This window comes from Rhinoderma darwinii, chromosome 12, assembly GCF_050947455.1.
Source record: "Rhinoderma darwinii isolate aRhiDar2 chromosome 12, aRhiDar2.hap1, whole genome shotgun sequence".
In the NCBI taxonomy this organism is placed as follows: Eukaryota; Metazoa; Chordata; class Amphibia; order Anura; family Rhinodermatidae; genus Rhinoderma; species Rhinoderma darwinii.
Genome location: NC_134698.1, coordinates 40,391,855 through 40,406,210, shown reverse-complemented (window position 1 = coordinate 40,406,210; position 14,356 = coordinate 40,391,855). Strand labels below are relative to the sequence as shown.

General features: G+C 41.4%; 1 protein-coding gene across 4 annotated transcripts in view; it reads right to left on the bottom strand.

Annotated features, from left to right (window-relative positions):
- The window catches only part of STRN3 (striatin 3), a 200,768-nt gene that overhangs the window by 33,531 nt on the left and 152,881 nt on the right, over nt 1-14,356 (bottom strand). For all 4 annotated transcript variants that reach the window (XM_075844282.1, XM_075844283.1, XM_075844284.1 and 1 more), the window contains one exon: nt 8,641-8,808. In XM_075844282.1, coding sequence (XP_075700397.1) covers nt 8,641-8,808 — 168 coding nt within the window. The remainder of the gene's footprint in view (nt 1-8,640; nt 8,809-14,356) is intronic.

Genomic DNA, 14,356 nt, shown 5'->3' with positions numbered 1-14,356 from the left:
CTCCAGAAACAGGCAAAAGCAAGTGATCAAAACAGAGAGAAGAGTCACCGGGTGATCGTACGTATTTACACCCAGAGATCGCAATCTCTCATATTATAGATGTTCACTGAACCCTTGCCATAAGTTTTCCACCTAATCCTACGCGTTTCAGTATCACCTAACAGTGCGATACGTTATCAGGGATTCATAGAAACATTGATTGAAACAATCGGATAGCACTGTTTTTGTGCTGATTAAGCCTCCCGGAGGAAACGGAGGAACTACGGACCTTTAAACTTTAGAGCCAACCTCTTCTTTGCCGTCATTCCGGCAAGCCGCCAATCCGCATTAGACACACCAATCCTGACGTCCCGGAGGCGGCGAGCCTCCATTCTGACCACCAATCAGAGAACCTGGACGACAGCAGCGTCCCTAGTAACCCTGGGGCGCTACACGCGGCTTCATATATACAGCCGGATCATTCACAGATAATAGCCGAACCTGCTCAAAAGTATTAGAAACAACTTCTCCTAAAGATAGACAGCCACTTCATTCAGCAAAACGGGACCTGAACCATGCAGCTGCTAGTGCAATAACATATCGGAGTCTGCTATGATTACATGTATTGTCTAGGAAACGGCCGCCCGACACAGTGGTACCCCACTATGTATTTTGCCATCCGTTCACATCCTTTTTTTAATCCAAAACCGCATCCGTAAGACACAGTGTTACAACCTAGCAGTCTAGACTTGAAAGTATAGTCAAAGGAAGCAGGAATAGGATATTTGCTCATTCAACCCATGTGGGCTAATCGTCTGCATCCTAAAGATCCATTCCGCTTCCTTTTGTAGTATCTTTTTGTCCAAGTTACCGTCTCTCAGTGACGGTCTAACATGTTCAATTCCTTGAAATTCAAGGACCATAGCATCTCCTTTATGACATGCCCACACATGGCGTGACACCGGGGTGTCATCTTTCCTCCTAATGTCTCCTACGTGATCACGAATCCTTCTCCTAAATTCCCTACTAGTTTTACCAACATATTGCATGTGACATCTACATGTGATAAGGTATACAATCCCCTTCGTTTTACAATTGATGTAAGACCTATTCTCAAAAGTCTCGCCAGTCTTAGAACTCTTAAAGTTCTTACTACACAAAATGGACATGCAGGCCTTGCATGATCCACACCTAAAGGTACCTTTTAGACTACTATTCAGCCAGGTCGTGGGTTTGACCTGTGGTTTGAGGTGACTGTGAAGAAGTTGATCCCTCAAATTGCGTCCCCTTCTGTATGTAATAGTGGGGGAATCCCCCACCAAGTTACCCACATCTGGGTCAGCTTTCAGAATACCCCAGAAGCGTTTTAAAAATTTCCCTGACCTCTCTGTTTGCCGAGTCAAAAGTTCCAATGACCCGGAAGGATTCTTCTTCAGATTTCTTGGGTTTTGGATTCAGTAGGTCATTTCTGTTACACCCAAGGGCGTTCTGGTATGCCACCTTCAAAACACCCCTGGGGTAACCCCTACGTTTAAACCGGTCTTCCAAATCTCGTGCAGAGGTCTTAAAATCAGAAATAGTGGAACAATTTCTACGCGCCCTCAGGTATTGACCCTTCGGTATCCCACGCTTAAGACTTATATGGTGCCAGCTTTCCCAGCGCAGCAGACTGTTAGTAGCAGTTTTTTTACGATACATATTGGTTTGAATAGTTCCCGAGTCCGTTTTAGAGATCATGACATCCAAAAATGTAATTTTCCTTTCATGGATTTCTGATGTAAAAAATAATCCTAGCTCATTAGCATGAAGGATGCTGACAAACTCGTCAAAATCACCCTTTGTTCCTGTCCAAAGGATCAAAACATCGTCAATAAATCTAATCCACAGAAGAATGCATGATGTCCATTTCTCCATCAAGTCACTGAAGACAACCACTTTTTCCCACCAGCCCAGGTACAAATTTGCAAAGATGGGAGCACAAGGACTCCCCATTGCCACTCCCCTGAGCTGGTGGTAAATCTTCTGGTCAAACAAGAAGTTGTGCTCCAGGATGAATCTGAGTAGTTCAATGACAAACTCGTTGTGGGCCTGATATTGCGTTCCTTTATCGTTAAGGAAATATTCTACAGCTCTACATCCATAGTTATGGGGGATCGAGCTATATAAGGATTCTACATTAAGAGAGGCCAATAGGACATCATGATCACAACGTATGTCCTCCAATTTTCTCAGCACATCCATAGTGTCCCTTACATACAAGTTTAATGGTCCGTAGTTCCTCCGGCGCGTGTGTGGCCATTACATCAGAGTCGTACACGCACCGGGAGGCTTAATCAGCACAAAAACAGTGCTATCCGGTTGTTTCAATCAATGTTTCTATAAATCCCTGATGACGTATCACACTGTTAGGTGATACTGAAACGCGTAGGATTAGGTGGAAAACTTATGGCAAGGGTTCAGTGAACATCTATAATATAATGAGAGATAGCGATCTCTGGGCGTAAATACGTACTATCACCCGGTGACGCTTCTCTCTGTTCTGATGACTTGCTTTGCCTGTTTCTGGAGAATTGGCCCTTTTGAGACATTTTTTATTTAATCAATCAATAAAGTTTATTTTAATCGTTCTTTCAGGCGGTGAACTAATATTTAAAATTGAACGACATTCGATATCAGTTTATACAGTGAATAATAAAAACTACAGCTCGTCCTGCAAAAAATAAGCCCTCACACCGCTCAAACTATTAAAAACTAGAAAAGTTATGACACAGAATGCGGTGAAACCGAACAAATTATTTTTTTTAACCAATAGTTTTTTCTTAGGAAAAAATTTCATATTTTACTACTTTTACAATTTTCTGTTGTCTAAAACCTGGCTGCATCATAGTCGGGTGCGTTTTATAGTCCGAAAAATACAGTATGTATATGCAGGATTCCTGAAGATATTCAGTTGTCCAGAGATATGCCAGGTAACTCAGAAATTAGATACTTCAAGGGTAAATTCCTAAGAGGCGTGTAGGGGAAGGTGGGAGTAGGCTTTCCAAATTTTTTAGAGAAGCTGTGATGATAGGGGATAAGGAAGCAGAAGGATTAGGAAAGGCTTTTGGATTAACAATTAGAAGAGATACAAGAAGCCGATCTGCAATGATCTGTACAATATGGAGCCATCTCTTTGAAGGCAATGGGGTACACCAAAATTTCAATTGGTCTAAGGTAGTCGCCCAGTAAAATCTCTGAACATCTGGCACACCCATACCACCATGTTTCCATTGTCTGAACATCATGTGAATCCTAATTCTTGACTTTTTGTTTGCCCATATAATATTATACAGGACACTCTGAAGATCTCTCAAGTACGCTTTAGGAAGGGGGATCACCACCATACGGAAAAGGTAGAGAATAGTCGGGAAGATCATCATTTTGCAGGGGAAGATAAAGGATCTGATAGGGAGAGTATCACGTCGTCAAAATAGAGACTGATTTTATGAAGGGCATGGCCAATTTGGATATCTTATATGGAAGGGTTCTGTCTAATAGCTTCAGCTAGTGGCTCCATCACGATAGCAAATATCAAGTGTGATAATGGGCACCCCTGTCGAGTCCCATTAGTAATAGGGTAGATAAGAAGCCAGAGACCAGAACTCTGGCAGAGGGAGTGGAGTACAATGCCATAATCGCAGATTTAAATCAGTCTTGTTAAGCCAAATTTAGCGAGAACCACATCTAAATATCCCCAATGGACTAGGTCGAATGCCTGCGCCGCATTCAGAGCAAGGAGCACATATTAGGATCAAGAATCTACCTTGGGGATCTGAAATAACCTCATGTTTGTGAAAGACAACCCAGTCTTTAATTGCAATAAGTACCCCTTTCGACTTGTTGGGACTAAAGACATGATACAAATGCAGAAAATTGGGTTGGGTACATTTCGGGGGATTAGGAGACGTGAAATGGGTCTGCTGAGCAAATAAAACTTCATAACCGAGAGCCACAGCCTCTTTCCACATCAGTTGGCGTTTAAATGGGCTGTAAAGCCCTTTGACATTTAGGTAGGATAATGTAAATGGCATGATAAATTACATTGAATTTCAGTATAAAGGGCTTGGCGCCACTCAAATATCCACATGTTACGTATGACGTCATGAAGAAATCTGGATAGCTAGAACATTACAACCTTATACAATAGAACCAAGAACAGTAAAACAAAAAAATGTAAAAAACATGGCGCCTACACTGCGCCAAATATACCTCCATGGGCGAGAGAGAAAGGCACTACTGGAAACATGTAGCAATAATCAGTCACCTTTGACAATCAGGTAAGGGATTGTCCCTTTTCCACTTCCCATTCAGGCTTGATACAGCATGGTGATGTGCTCGGAGGAATGGCCCCTGTGTGGGACATTCCATTGACACAATAGAGAAGTTCCTTCATGGAGAGAATAAATCTCATGAGAGGATCAATTCCGGGAGACCGTAATCTCGACCAGGAATGCCCATTTATACTTAAGGTTATGCTCCCTAAGAGTAGATGTAAATCGGTTGAAATTGTTTCCGCAGCATCAAGGTAGAGGCAGATAGATCCGGATAGAGATATGAGCATAAGGGTCAGATAGTTTACCCAGCTTTCTTGATTCCTGAAGAATACAATCCTTGACTTAATAAAAATGCACTCGTTAAGACATCCCTAGGAGAGTCAACAGGAGAAGATCGGGATTTAGGAATCCTGTGTGATCTTTAGTCAGGTCCAAAGGAGAGAATATAGGAACAAGTACTTTGAACATGACCTGGAGATAGTTTGGCAGTTCAGAAGGGGAGATGTCTTCCGGAATGCCCCGTATTTTAAGAATATTCCTTCTGGATCGGTCCTCTTGATCCATAATTTTATCCTTTAACCACTTCACTTAATCTTTAAGCTCAGCGTGAGATTCAATAAGGTCATTGTGCGCTTTAGCATAGTCACCCTGTAAAGGATCTGCCAGGCACAGCTTCTGTGTCAACGCCCATAGGTAATCAGTCTGCACCTGCTTCTATGTCTGTGAGACTGACTCCATCTTCCACCACTCAGGATGGCAGGCTTAGGAGTGGGAGAGCCTATCACAGCCTGGCCAGACGGAGCTAGCTCCCGCCCTCTGTCTATTTATACCTGCCTATTGCTGACACTGGCTTACTGACTACTCTCCTGCTCTGCGTTTGGTACCTCGTACACTCCTGGTTTGACTCGGCTTGTTCACTACTCTCCTGCTCAGCGTTTTGTACCTCGTACACTCCTGGTTTGACTCTGCTCGTTCACTACTCTTGTTGCTCACGGTGTTGCCGTGGGCAACTGCCCCATTTCCCTTAGCTTCTGTGTACCCTTGTCTGTTTGTCTGTCGTGCACTTATTGAGCGTAGGGACCGTCGCCCAGTTGTACCCCGTTGCCTAGGGCGGGTCGTTGCAAGTAGGCAGGGACTGAGTGGCGGGTAGATTAGGGCTCACTTGTCTGTTTCCCCACCCCCATCATTACACACCCATCTTGCGTTCTATGTGGTCAGTACGAGACCCCAGGTCATCAACAGACAATTTAATTTGTGTCACCACTTTATGCAGTACGTCAGATCTGGTGCTTTGCAATGTATGCATTAACCCTTTCATCACAATAGTTGTTAGAGGAGCATCAACAGGAATGGCAGCCATCTCCGGGATATCAGAAGATGTGAGGTGCTAATGGGGATGGGAGATGAGCTTTCTTATGGACCGGCCCCATGCTGTTGGGTGAGGAAGACGCTGAGCGGGTCGCTCCCCTTTTTCCAGGAGCAGACACCTCATTCAGCCTGCCCTGTGGGGATTTTCCCCCTTCCAAGGATTGACCTGTTCGAGCCGCTGATGATGTGAAGGGCTGCATGGCATCAGACTCTGAAAGTGATCCGGCGCCATCTTGGGAGCGGTCCGCCGCTGGGAAGTAATAAGGGAGCTTTTTCATCTCTGTTTTCATCTGCCATCTCCTGGTCATGGTACAAAGCCGATGCATGCAAAGTTAGGAGTACGATGTGGGAGAATTGAGTTCAATGTGAGGCAAAATGTTGCCGTGAGCTGCTATTTTGCTACGATGAAAGCAGGAGTGTGCTCACCACACCCCTATCTCAGTCAGCGGCAAGCTCTGCCCCCCTTTCCCCCCCGTTGTTCGTGTCTTTCACGCACCGATGGACTTCAATGTACGGCAACGGAGAATCACGCATGTCTAAATTGCCCGATTGATTTGCATGGGTCCATGTGCTGTCCGTTATTTCAACGGACAGCACACGGACGAGGAACACGCTCATCTGACTGAGCCCTTAGTACAGGCAAATATTAGAAACTTGTCTTCTATTGATTTATGCTAAATTTGTTGAAAATTTCCTAACAATTTAGACCGCATTCGCTAAATTAAATAATGTGTGCGAGATAAAAAGCACCAAATGATCGCATCCAAAGTCAGTTTACAATGAATGTTCTGTGGAGAGGGTTAAGTTGTGGCTCTTCAACAATAAAGAGAGTAAGGGGCACCACAAACTGATATTGGAAGAGTGAGAGTCAACGTGTGCAATCATCATGTAAAAAATTTGTAAAGCAAGTACACACGTATAGCTGACTGCACATCTAAATATAATTATTTTTTTTTTTCCTATAGTCACCCATATAGAGGGGATTCAGTCGACAGGTAGGCGATATCTGGGATCTCACATATGTATATACTAGAAAGTTATCAATTAAAAAAATATATAATTCGTTATTTAAGCATTTTTTGAACAGGATCCATGGTACTGATCGAATGAAACGGGGTATGATTCTAGCATTTTAATGCATTGTGCGGTCGCCTATTAATGCTGGCTTTACTGTATCCTATAATGTCATATTGTTTATTAATGCTGGCTTCATTGAGGATTCAATTGTCATTATGCACACTGGGTATTCATGTCTGAATATTTTTGCTATTGACATTTTTTGGACCCAGATATTTATGCATGTCCAATATTGGACCACTCAGCTAGCAATTAAAAGGGTTCTCTTAATATATAATGGTGTTAATAAATGTTTTCACTTTTTCATAACTATACTATTTTTTTGGTGTGATTCATATAATGTCATACCTTCATTTTTTGTGTGAAGGTGCCTCACACTCCATGTATGTGTTGCTTTTCGGGGCATGCGTGGGGGTGCGACCGCTTCTCCACACTTTGCGCGTGCGCTAGCGCGGTGTGGTTGATACTCTGTGCAATGCGTTGGCGCTGGGTTGTGGCACATTAATTTATTTATTTTTCCACATAGCAACAGATTTTGACTTCCGGCATGTGGTTCAGATAAATATTTTTATTTAGTTCATGCCTTTGAGTATGTGGGGGATATTTCTTATAAAGTGGCCTTTGTAGTGCGCCAATTTCTATTACTGCTTATCAGCTAGACTTTCTAGTACTTATCTAGACTTTGCCGTCCGCAGATTTTCATTACGGCGCTTGGTTTAACCACTCCTCTGACATGCTTGGTTCCATGTTGATCCTGCTAACGTATATTTGCAGGTAGAGGCCTTCACTTCACATTTATTGTATTCACCTGGTAGGCAAAGACCTCTCAGCAATCCTGGAGGGGAATCGGGAATGGGATTGCTGCCTATAGGGCTATTTTTGTGTACAAATCTTGACTTTTGTAGACATATTTTGCAACCTGATTTTACATGCCAAATTATCATCACATGTCTTTTTCTATTAGGACCTCACCCATGACTAATTTGGCAGCCCGGCAATATGCGTGGGGTCTTTTGGTCCACATGGTGATATAGCCACCACCATCCCTCTCTCACACAGTTGTATTTTCATATACTTTATCAGTACATTGTATATGCATTTGTTTGATACCTTGCATTGTCATAGGGGTTTTAAACCTCATACATTGTTGCAGGGAGACATGTTTCTGTACATAGTGGGTATTTTTATTTTTTTTACCCGGGATGCATATCTCATACATTGTTTTTTATCTGATTGGTGGTGTATGTTATATAATCAGTCTTTTTCACGAGTGATCTTCCTGTGGACTAACCAGGGGCCAGGACTAGGGTCCAGCACACCTTTGTGCATTTCTAAGTGTTTTTAGATGTGTGTTTGCGTTATACTTTGCATATTTTGTATAGTGATAATAAAGTGATTTAATTCATATTATGATATGCAGTCTACTATACGTGTGGCCTTGCTTTATATTATTTTTTTTTTTACAGGTTGATCGGCACGGGGTCTGGGTGTCGGACCCGCACCGATGATATATACGGATGACCTATCCGGTGGATAGGTCATCAGCTGTCTGGTAGTGGACAACCCCTTTAAGCAATAGGCTTGTTCCATGTACGTGAAAGAAGCATAGTATGTTATAAAAATGTCAAGTTTATGTAAATAATCGTAAAAACTTTATTTAGGTTTATTAATGTGTAAATAATTCAGTTGGATTATGCGTCACACACTTTGGATTAATAGGTTGCAGTGATTGTTTGTGATGCAATAAGAAAAAACTCTGGGACCCTCACTTATTGGGAGAATGGGTTTCCCTGCTGCTCGCTCGGCTCCTTCCACAACTCTCAAACTTTAATTGAAAGCCGCGCATCGCACGGATGCCTCTTTATGTTCAATCGTAAAAGTGACTGCTCTGGCAATTTCTCACCTTTGTTTCCATTGTATGTGCCAATACATGGCACACTTTCTGGTGGATTCCATAATCGAACCGTTCCATCAGCTGAACAAGACAGCAATCTGTCTTTAACACCACTGTGAGCCAGGCCCCATACAGCATCTGTGTGTCCAACCAGCGTGCCAGCAAGAACACTGGGATCTGTGGGACAGACAAAAATTAATGTACTTTTACCTTTCAGCAGATGTGTAAAAGCCACTTTATGAAACGCAATGAGTTAATTTAATCGTTTTACCAACACATTATAAAGTTTAAGAAACACAGCAGCATTCAATGAACATCAGTCAGAAAAGTTAAAGGAGTTATCCAGGAAGACAAAACGGATGGCCTATCCACAAGGTGCAAAGTGCGAGTGCCATTTCCCCATTATTCCTTTCACTGCTCCATATTGTCAAACTCTGATACACTAATAGCAGCAGTTCACAGCAGTACAGCCTTCTCCTATTCACTTTAATGGGAGAAAGCTGTGATACTGTGAACCACCGCAACAAGGGTGTCAGCGTTACACAATATGGAGCAGCATGAATGATTAAGGGGGGCAGCGCTCACACGAGCACTTTGGCCCCTTTTAAACCGCTAATCAGCAGGGGTGCCAAGAGTTGGACTCCCACCGATCAGATATTGATGGCCTATCCTGATTTTGTGTCTCCAGAAAACCCCATTAAACATGTAAAGCATAGTAAAATTTATATTAACCCCTTAATGACCGCCAGTACGTTTTCACAGGGGTGCATGAAAAGGCGGCGCTGTGACATAAGCCCGACACAGAACTATTGCAGTGATTTATAAAAGCAATAAAAAATAAATAAAATCGGCACAGTAAAGCCCCCTAGTGGGAGTAAAAAAAAAAATATACATTTTAAAAAAAGTTTAACGTTAAAATGAAAATCGCAAATAAAAAAAAAATTCAAAAAACACTTTTTCCCCTTACAAAATGCTTTATTGTGAGAGAACGAAAAAAAAAAAAAAGGCTACACATATTTGGTATCGCCGCGTCCGTAATGACCCCAACTAGAAGACTATTATGTTATTTAAAGAGGCTCTATCACCACATTATAAGTGCCCTGTCTCCTACATAAGAAGATCGGCGCTATAATGTAGGTGACAGCAGTGCTTTTTATTTAGAAAAACGATCTATTTTAAACCACTTTATGAGCGATTTTTAGCTTTATGCTAATGAATTTCTTAATGCCCAAGTGGGCGTGTTTTACTTTAGAACAAGTTGGCGTTGTACAGAGGAGTGTATGACGCTGACCAATCAGCCTCATACACTTCTCTCCATTCATTTACACTGCTCGACCGGGTGAGATCGATATAAGTATCGATCTCACCCGTTTAACCCCTCAGATGCGGTGCTGGATAGCGTGCACCGCATCTGAGTGGTTTTGGAGAGCGAGAGGGAGCTCCCTCTCATCCAACTGACACCCGGCGATAAGATCGCCGAGTGTCTGTTTCTCCGATGGCAGCCGGGGGCCTAATAAAGGCCCCCAGGTCTGCCTGTGGTGAATGGTTGCTAGGTCATGCCGGAGGCGGATCGCATAGTGAAGTCCCCTAGTGGGACTAGTAAAAAAAAAAAAGTTTAATAAAAAGTGAAAAAAAAATGAAAAACCCACTTTTCCCCCTTACAAACCGCTTTATTATTAACAAACAAAATAAAGTAAAAATAGTTACACATATTTGGTATCGCCGCGTCCGTAACGACCCCAACTATAAACTTATTACATCATTTAACCCGCACGGCGAATGTCGTAAAAAAATAAAATAAAAAAACATGCAAAAATTGCTGTTTTCTTTGAATCCAGCCTTAAAAAAAAATGTGATAACAAGTGATCAAAAAGTCGCATCTACTCCAAAATGGTACCGATAAAAACTACAAGTCGTCCCGCAAAAAAAAGCCCTCCTACAATTGCATCAGCGAAAAAATAAAAACTTTACGGCTCTTCAAATATGGAGACACAAAAACATATAGTTTTGAAAAAAAAGTGTTTTCACTGTGTAAAAGTAGTAAAACATACAAAAACTATACAAATTTGGTATCGTTGCAATCGCAACAACCCGCTGAATAAAGTTGGTGTTATTTATACCACACGGTAAACGGCGTAAATTTAGGACGCAAAAAAGTGTGGCAAAATTGCTGTTTTTTTTCTATCCCCCCCCCAAAAAAAAAGTTAATCAATAAATTCCATGTTCCCTAAAATGGTGCTATTAAAAATGACAACTTGTCCCGCAAAAAACAAGACCTTATACAGCTATGTAGACACAAAAATAAAAAGTGTATAGCTCTTTGAATGAGACGATGGAAAAACGTAAAAAATGGCTTTGTCATTAACATCTAAAATAGGCTGGTCATTAAGGGGTTAAAAAAAATGGAATAAAAAGTAATTAAAAAGTCGCAAGTACCTTAAAATGGTACCAATAAAAACGACAGTTTGTCACGCAAAAAACAAGCAGTCACACAGCTCAGTCAACAAAAAAAATAAATAAAGTTATGGCTCTCAGCATATGGTGAAACTAAAACATTATTTTATTTAGAAAAAAAAAGTGGTTTTATTGTGTAAAAGTATTAAAACATAAAAACTATATCAATTTGGTATTGCCATAATTGTAACGAACCGCAGAATAAAGTTAATATTTTGTTTATACTGCACAGAGAACGGCTTTAAAAAATTATAAAAAAAAGTTCAAGAATTTTTGTTTTTTGGTCTCATCACCACCCAAAAAATGTAATAAAAAAAAAAATCGCAAGTAACCCAAAATGATACTACTAAAAACTACAGCTCATCCCATGAAAATCAAGCACAGCTCGTCAACGGCAATATAAAAAGTTATGACTCTCGGAACGCAATAATGCAAAACGACAGCCCAGACTAATTTATACGTGCAGCAGTTCTTCACCTAAAAACCCACGTCATTATTTGCAGCCCCCACTGGTAAACCCTGTAAATGCTGGGGAAACTGACATTTTGGGGTCTGTGCCACATATGGGGCTAGTGAAGAAGTGAAAGATGAATGTATATTAGTAAAATTATGTAATGTATATATGCTGTATCTCAATGGTACTGTTTTTTTTTTATGTTTATGCAATGCGGGAGTGCGAATATTTTGTACAATTCCGCGGACACCCTTTAGAAATGAGACTCCTGCACCCAAAAATCTGGTCTGTGCATAAAGGATTGGTTCACAGCATACGATCCATGGATAATTAATTTATTATTCACTTACCCATTACATCATCCTATTATGCCCTGATGTACTCCGCCCAGCTTACATGTACCCGGATGTACTCTGCCCTCTTTACATATACCCTGAAGTAATCCGCCCAGCTTAGGCCCCATGCACACGACCGCGTTCGGTCCGTGATATACAGTCCGCAGGTCGGCCGCATGTCCCGGACCGAGCACAGTGCAGGGAGCCGGGCTCCTAGCATCATACTTATCTATGATGTTAGGTGTCACTGCCTGTCCACAGAACTACTGTCCCGTACTGAAAACATGATTACAGTACGAGATAGTTGTCCCACAGCACGGCAGTGACACCTAGCGTCATAGATAAGTATGATGCTAGGAACCCGGCTCCCTGCAGTGTTTTCGGTCCGGGAAATGCGGACCGTATATCACGGACAAAACACGGTCGTGTGCATGGGGCCTTACATATACCCTGATGTACTCTCCCCAGCTTACATATACCCTGATGTATTCCAAGCAGCTTACATATACCCATATGTATTCAGCCCAGCTTACATATACCCTGATGTACTCCTCAGAGCTTACATATAAACGGATGTACTCCACCCAGCCTACATATACCCAAATATACTCCGCACAGATTGCATATACCCCCACATTATAAATTGAAACACTAATAAAACACTAAACAAAACTACTACCAAGCAAAATCTGCGCACCAAAAGCCAAGTGGCGCTCCTTTTGGGCCTGGCAGTGTGCCCAAACAGCAGTTTATGACCACATATGGGATATTACTGTACTCTGGAGAATCCCCTTAACCATTTATGGGGTGTGTGTCTAAAGTGGCACAATCTGAGCACAACACACTGGGCACTGAAATAGCATATATGTGGAAAATGACAATTTTCAATCTGCAACATCCACTGTGTACTAATTTCTGCAAAACCTTTTGGGTCAAAATGCTCACTACACTTCTAGATGAATTCCTTGAGGGCTGTAGTTTCCTAAATTGGTTCATTTCTTGGGTGTTCACTGTACTGGTACCTCAGCGCAATGCAAGATGGCGCAAAAAAAGATTTTATAAAATCTCCACTCCAAAAACGAAAGTGCGCTTTTCCCCTTTAGACCCTTGCCGTGTGTCCAAATAGCAGTTTACAACCACATATGGGGTATTTCCTTACTCAGGAGAAATTGTGTAACATATTTTGGGGTGTCTTTTCTCCTGTATTCCTTGTGGAAATGAAAAATTATGAGCTAAATCTACATGTTATTGTAAAAAAAATATTTTTTCATTTTCACAGCCCAATTCTAATAAAATCTATAAAACACCTGAAGGGTCAAAATGCTCACTACACCTCTAATTTAATTCTTTGAGGGGTATAGTCTCCAAAATGGGATCACACCAGGGATATTTCTACTGTACTCGTACTTCAGGGTCTCTGCAAATGCGACATGGCCCCCAGAAACCAATTCAGCAAAATCTGAGCTGCAAAATCAAAAAAGCGCTCCTTCTCTTTTGAGCCCTGCCGAGGGTCCAAACAGCAGTTTATTACCGCATATGTGATATTGCCGTAATCAGGAGAAATTGCTTTACAAATATTTTTTTTCTTTTCAAGATTTTTATCTTCACAGACTAATTCCAATAAATTCAGCAAAAAAACCTGTGGGGCCAAAATGCTAACAATACCACTAGAAAAATTCCTTGAGGGGTGTGGTTTCCAAAATGGGGTCACTTTTGGGGGGTTTCCATTGTTAAGGTCCCTCCAGTGCATAGCAAACGCGACATGGCACTGAAAAACATTCCAGTAAAATCTGTGCTCCAAAATCCGAATGGCGCTCCTTCGCTTCTGAGCCCTGCCGTGGGTCCAAACATCACTTTATTACCACATATGGGGTATTTCCATAATCGGGAGAAATTGCTTTATAAACGTAGGGTTGCTTTTTCTCCTTTATTCCTTGTAAAAATTTCTACGTTTTTTCAGAAAAAAGTAATTTTCATTTTTACAGACTAATTCCAATAAGTTTAGTAAAGAAACTGTGGGTTCAAAATGCTAACTATACCCCTAGATGAATTTGATGGTGTGTAGTTTCCAAAATAGGGTCACTTTTGGGGGGTTTCCACTGTTTTGGATCCACAAGAACTCTTCAAACCTGACATGTTGCCTAAAATATATTCTTATAAAAAGGAGGCCCCAAAATTCAATAGGTGCTCCTTTGCTTCTGAGGCCTGAGTTTGTCCGTTAGTAGACTAGGGCCATATGTGGGATATTTCTAAAAAGTGCAGAATCTGGGCAATAAATATTGAGATGCATTTCTCTGGTAAAACCTTCTGTGTTACAGATTTTTTTTTTATTACAAATGAATTTTGGCCCAAAAAAAATTAAATTTGTACATTTCACCTCTACTTTGCTTCAATTCCTGTGTAACGCCTAAAGGGTTAAAAATACTTTCTGAATGCGGTTTTGAATACGTTGAGGGGTGCAGTTTTCAAAGTGGGGTGTTTT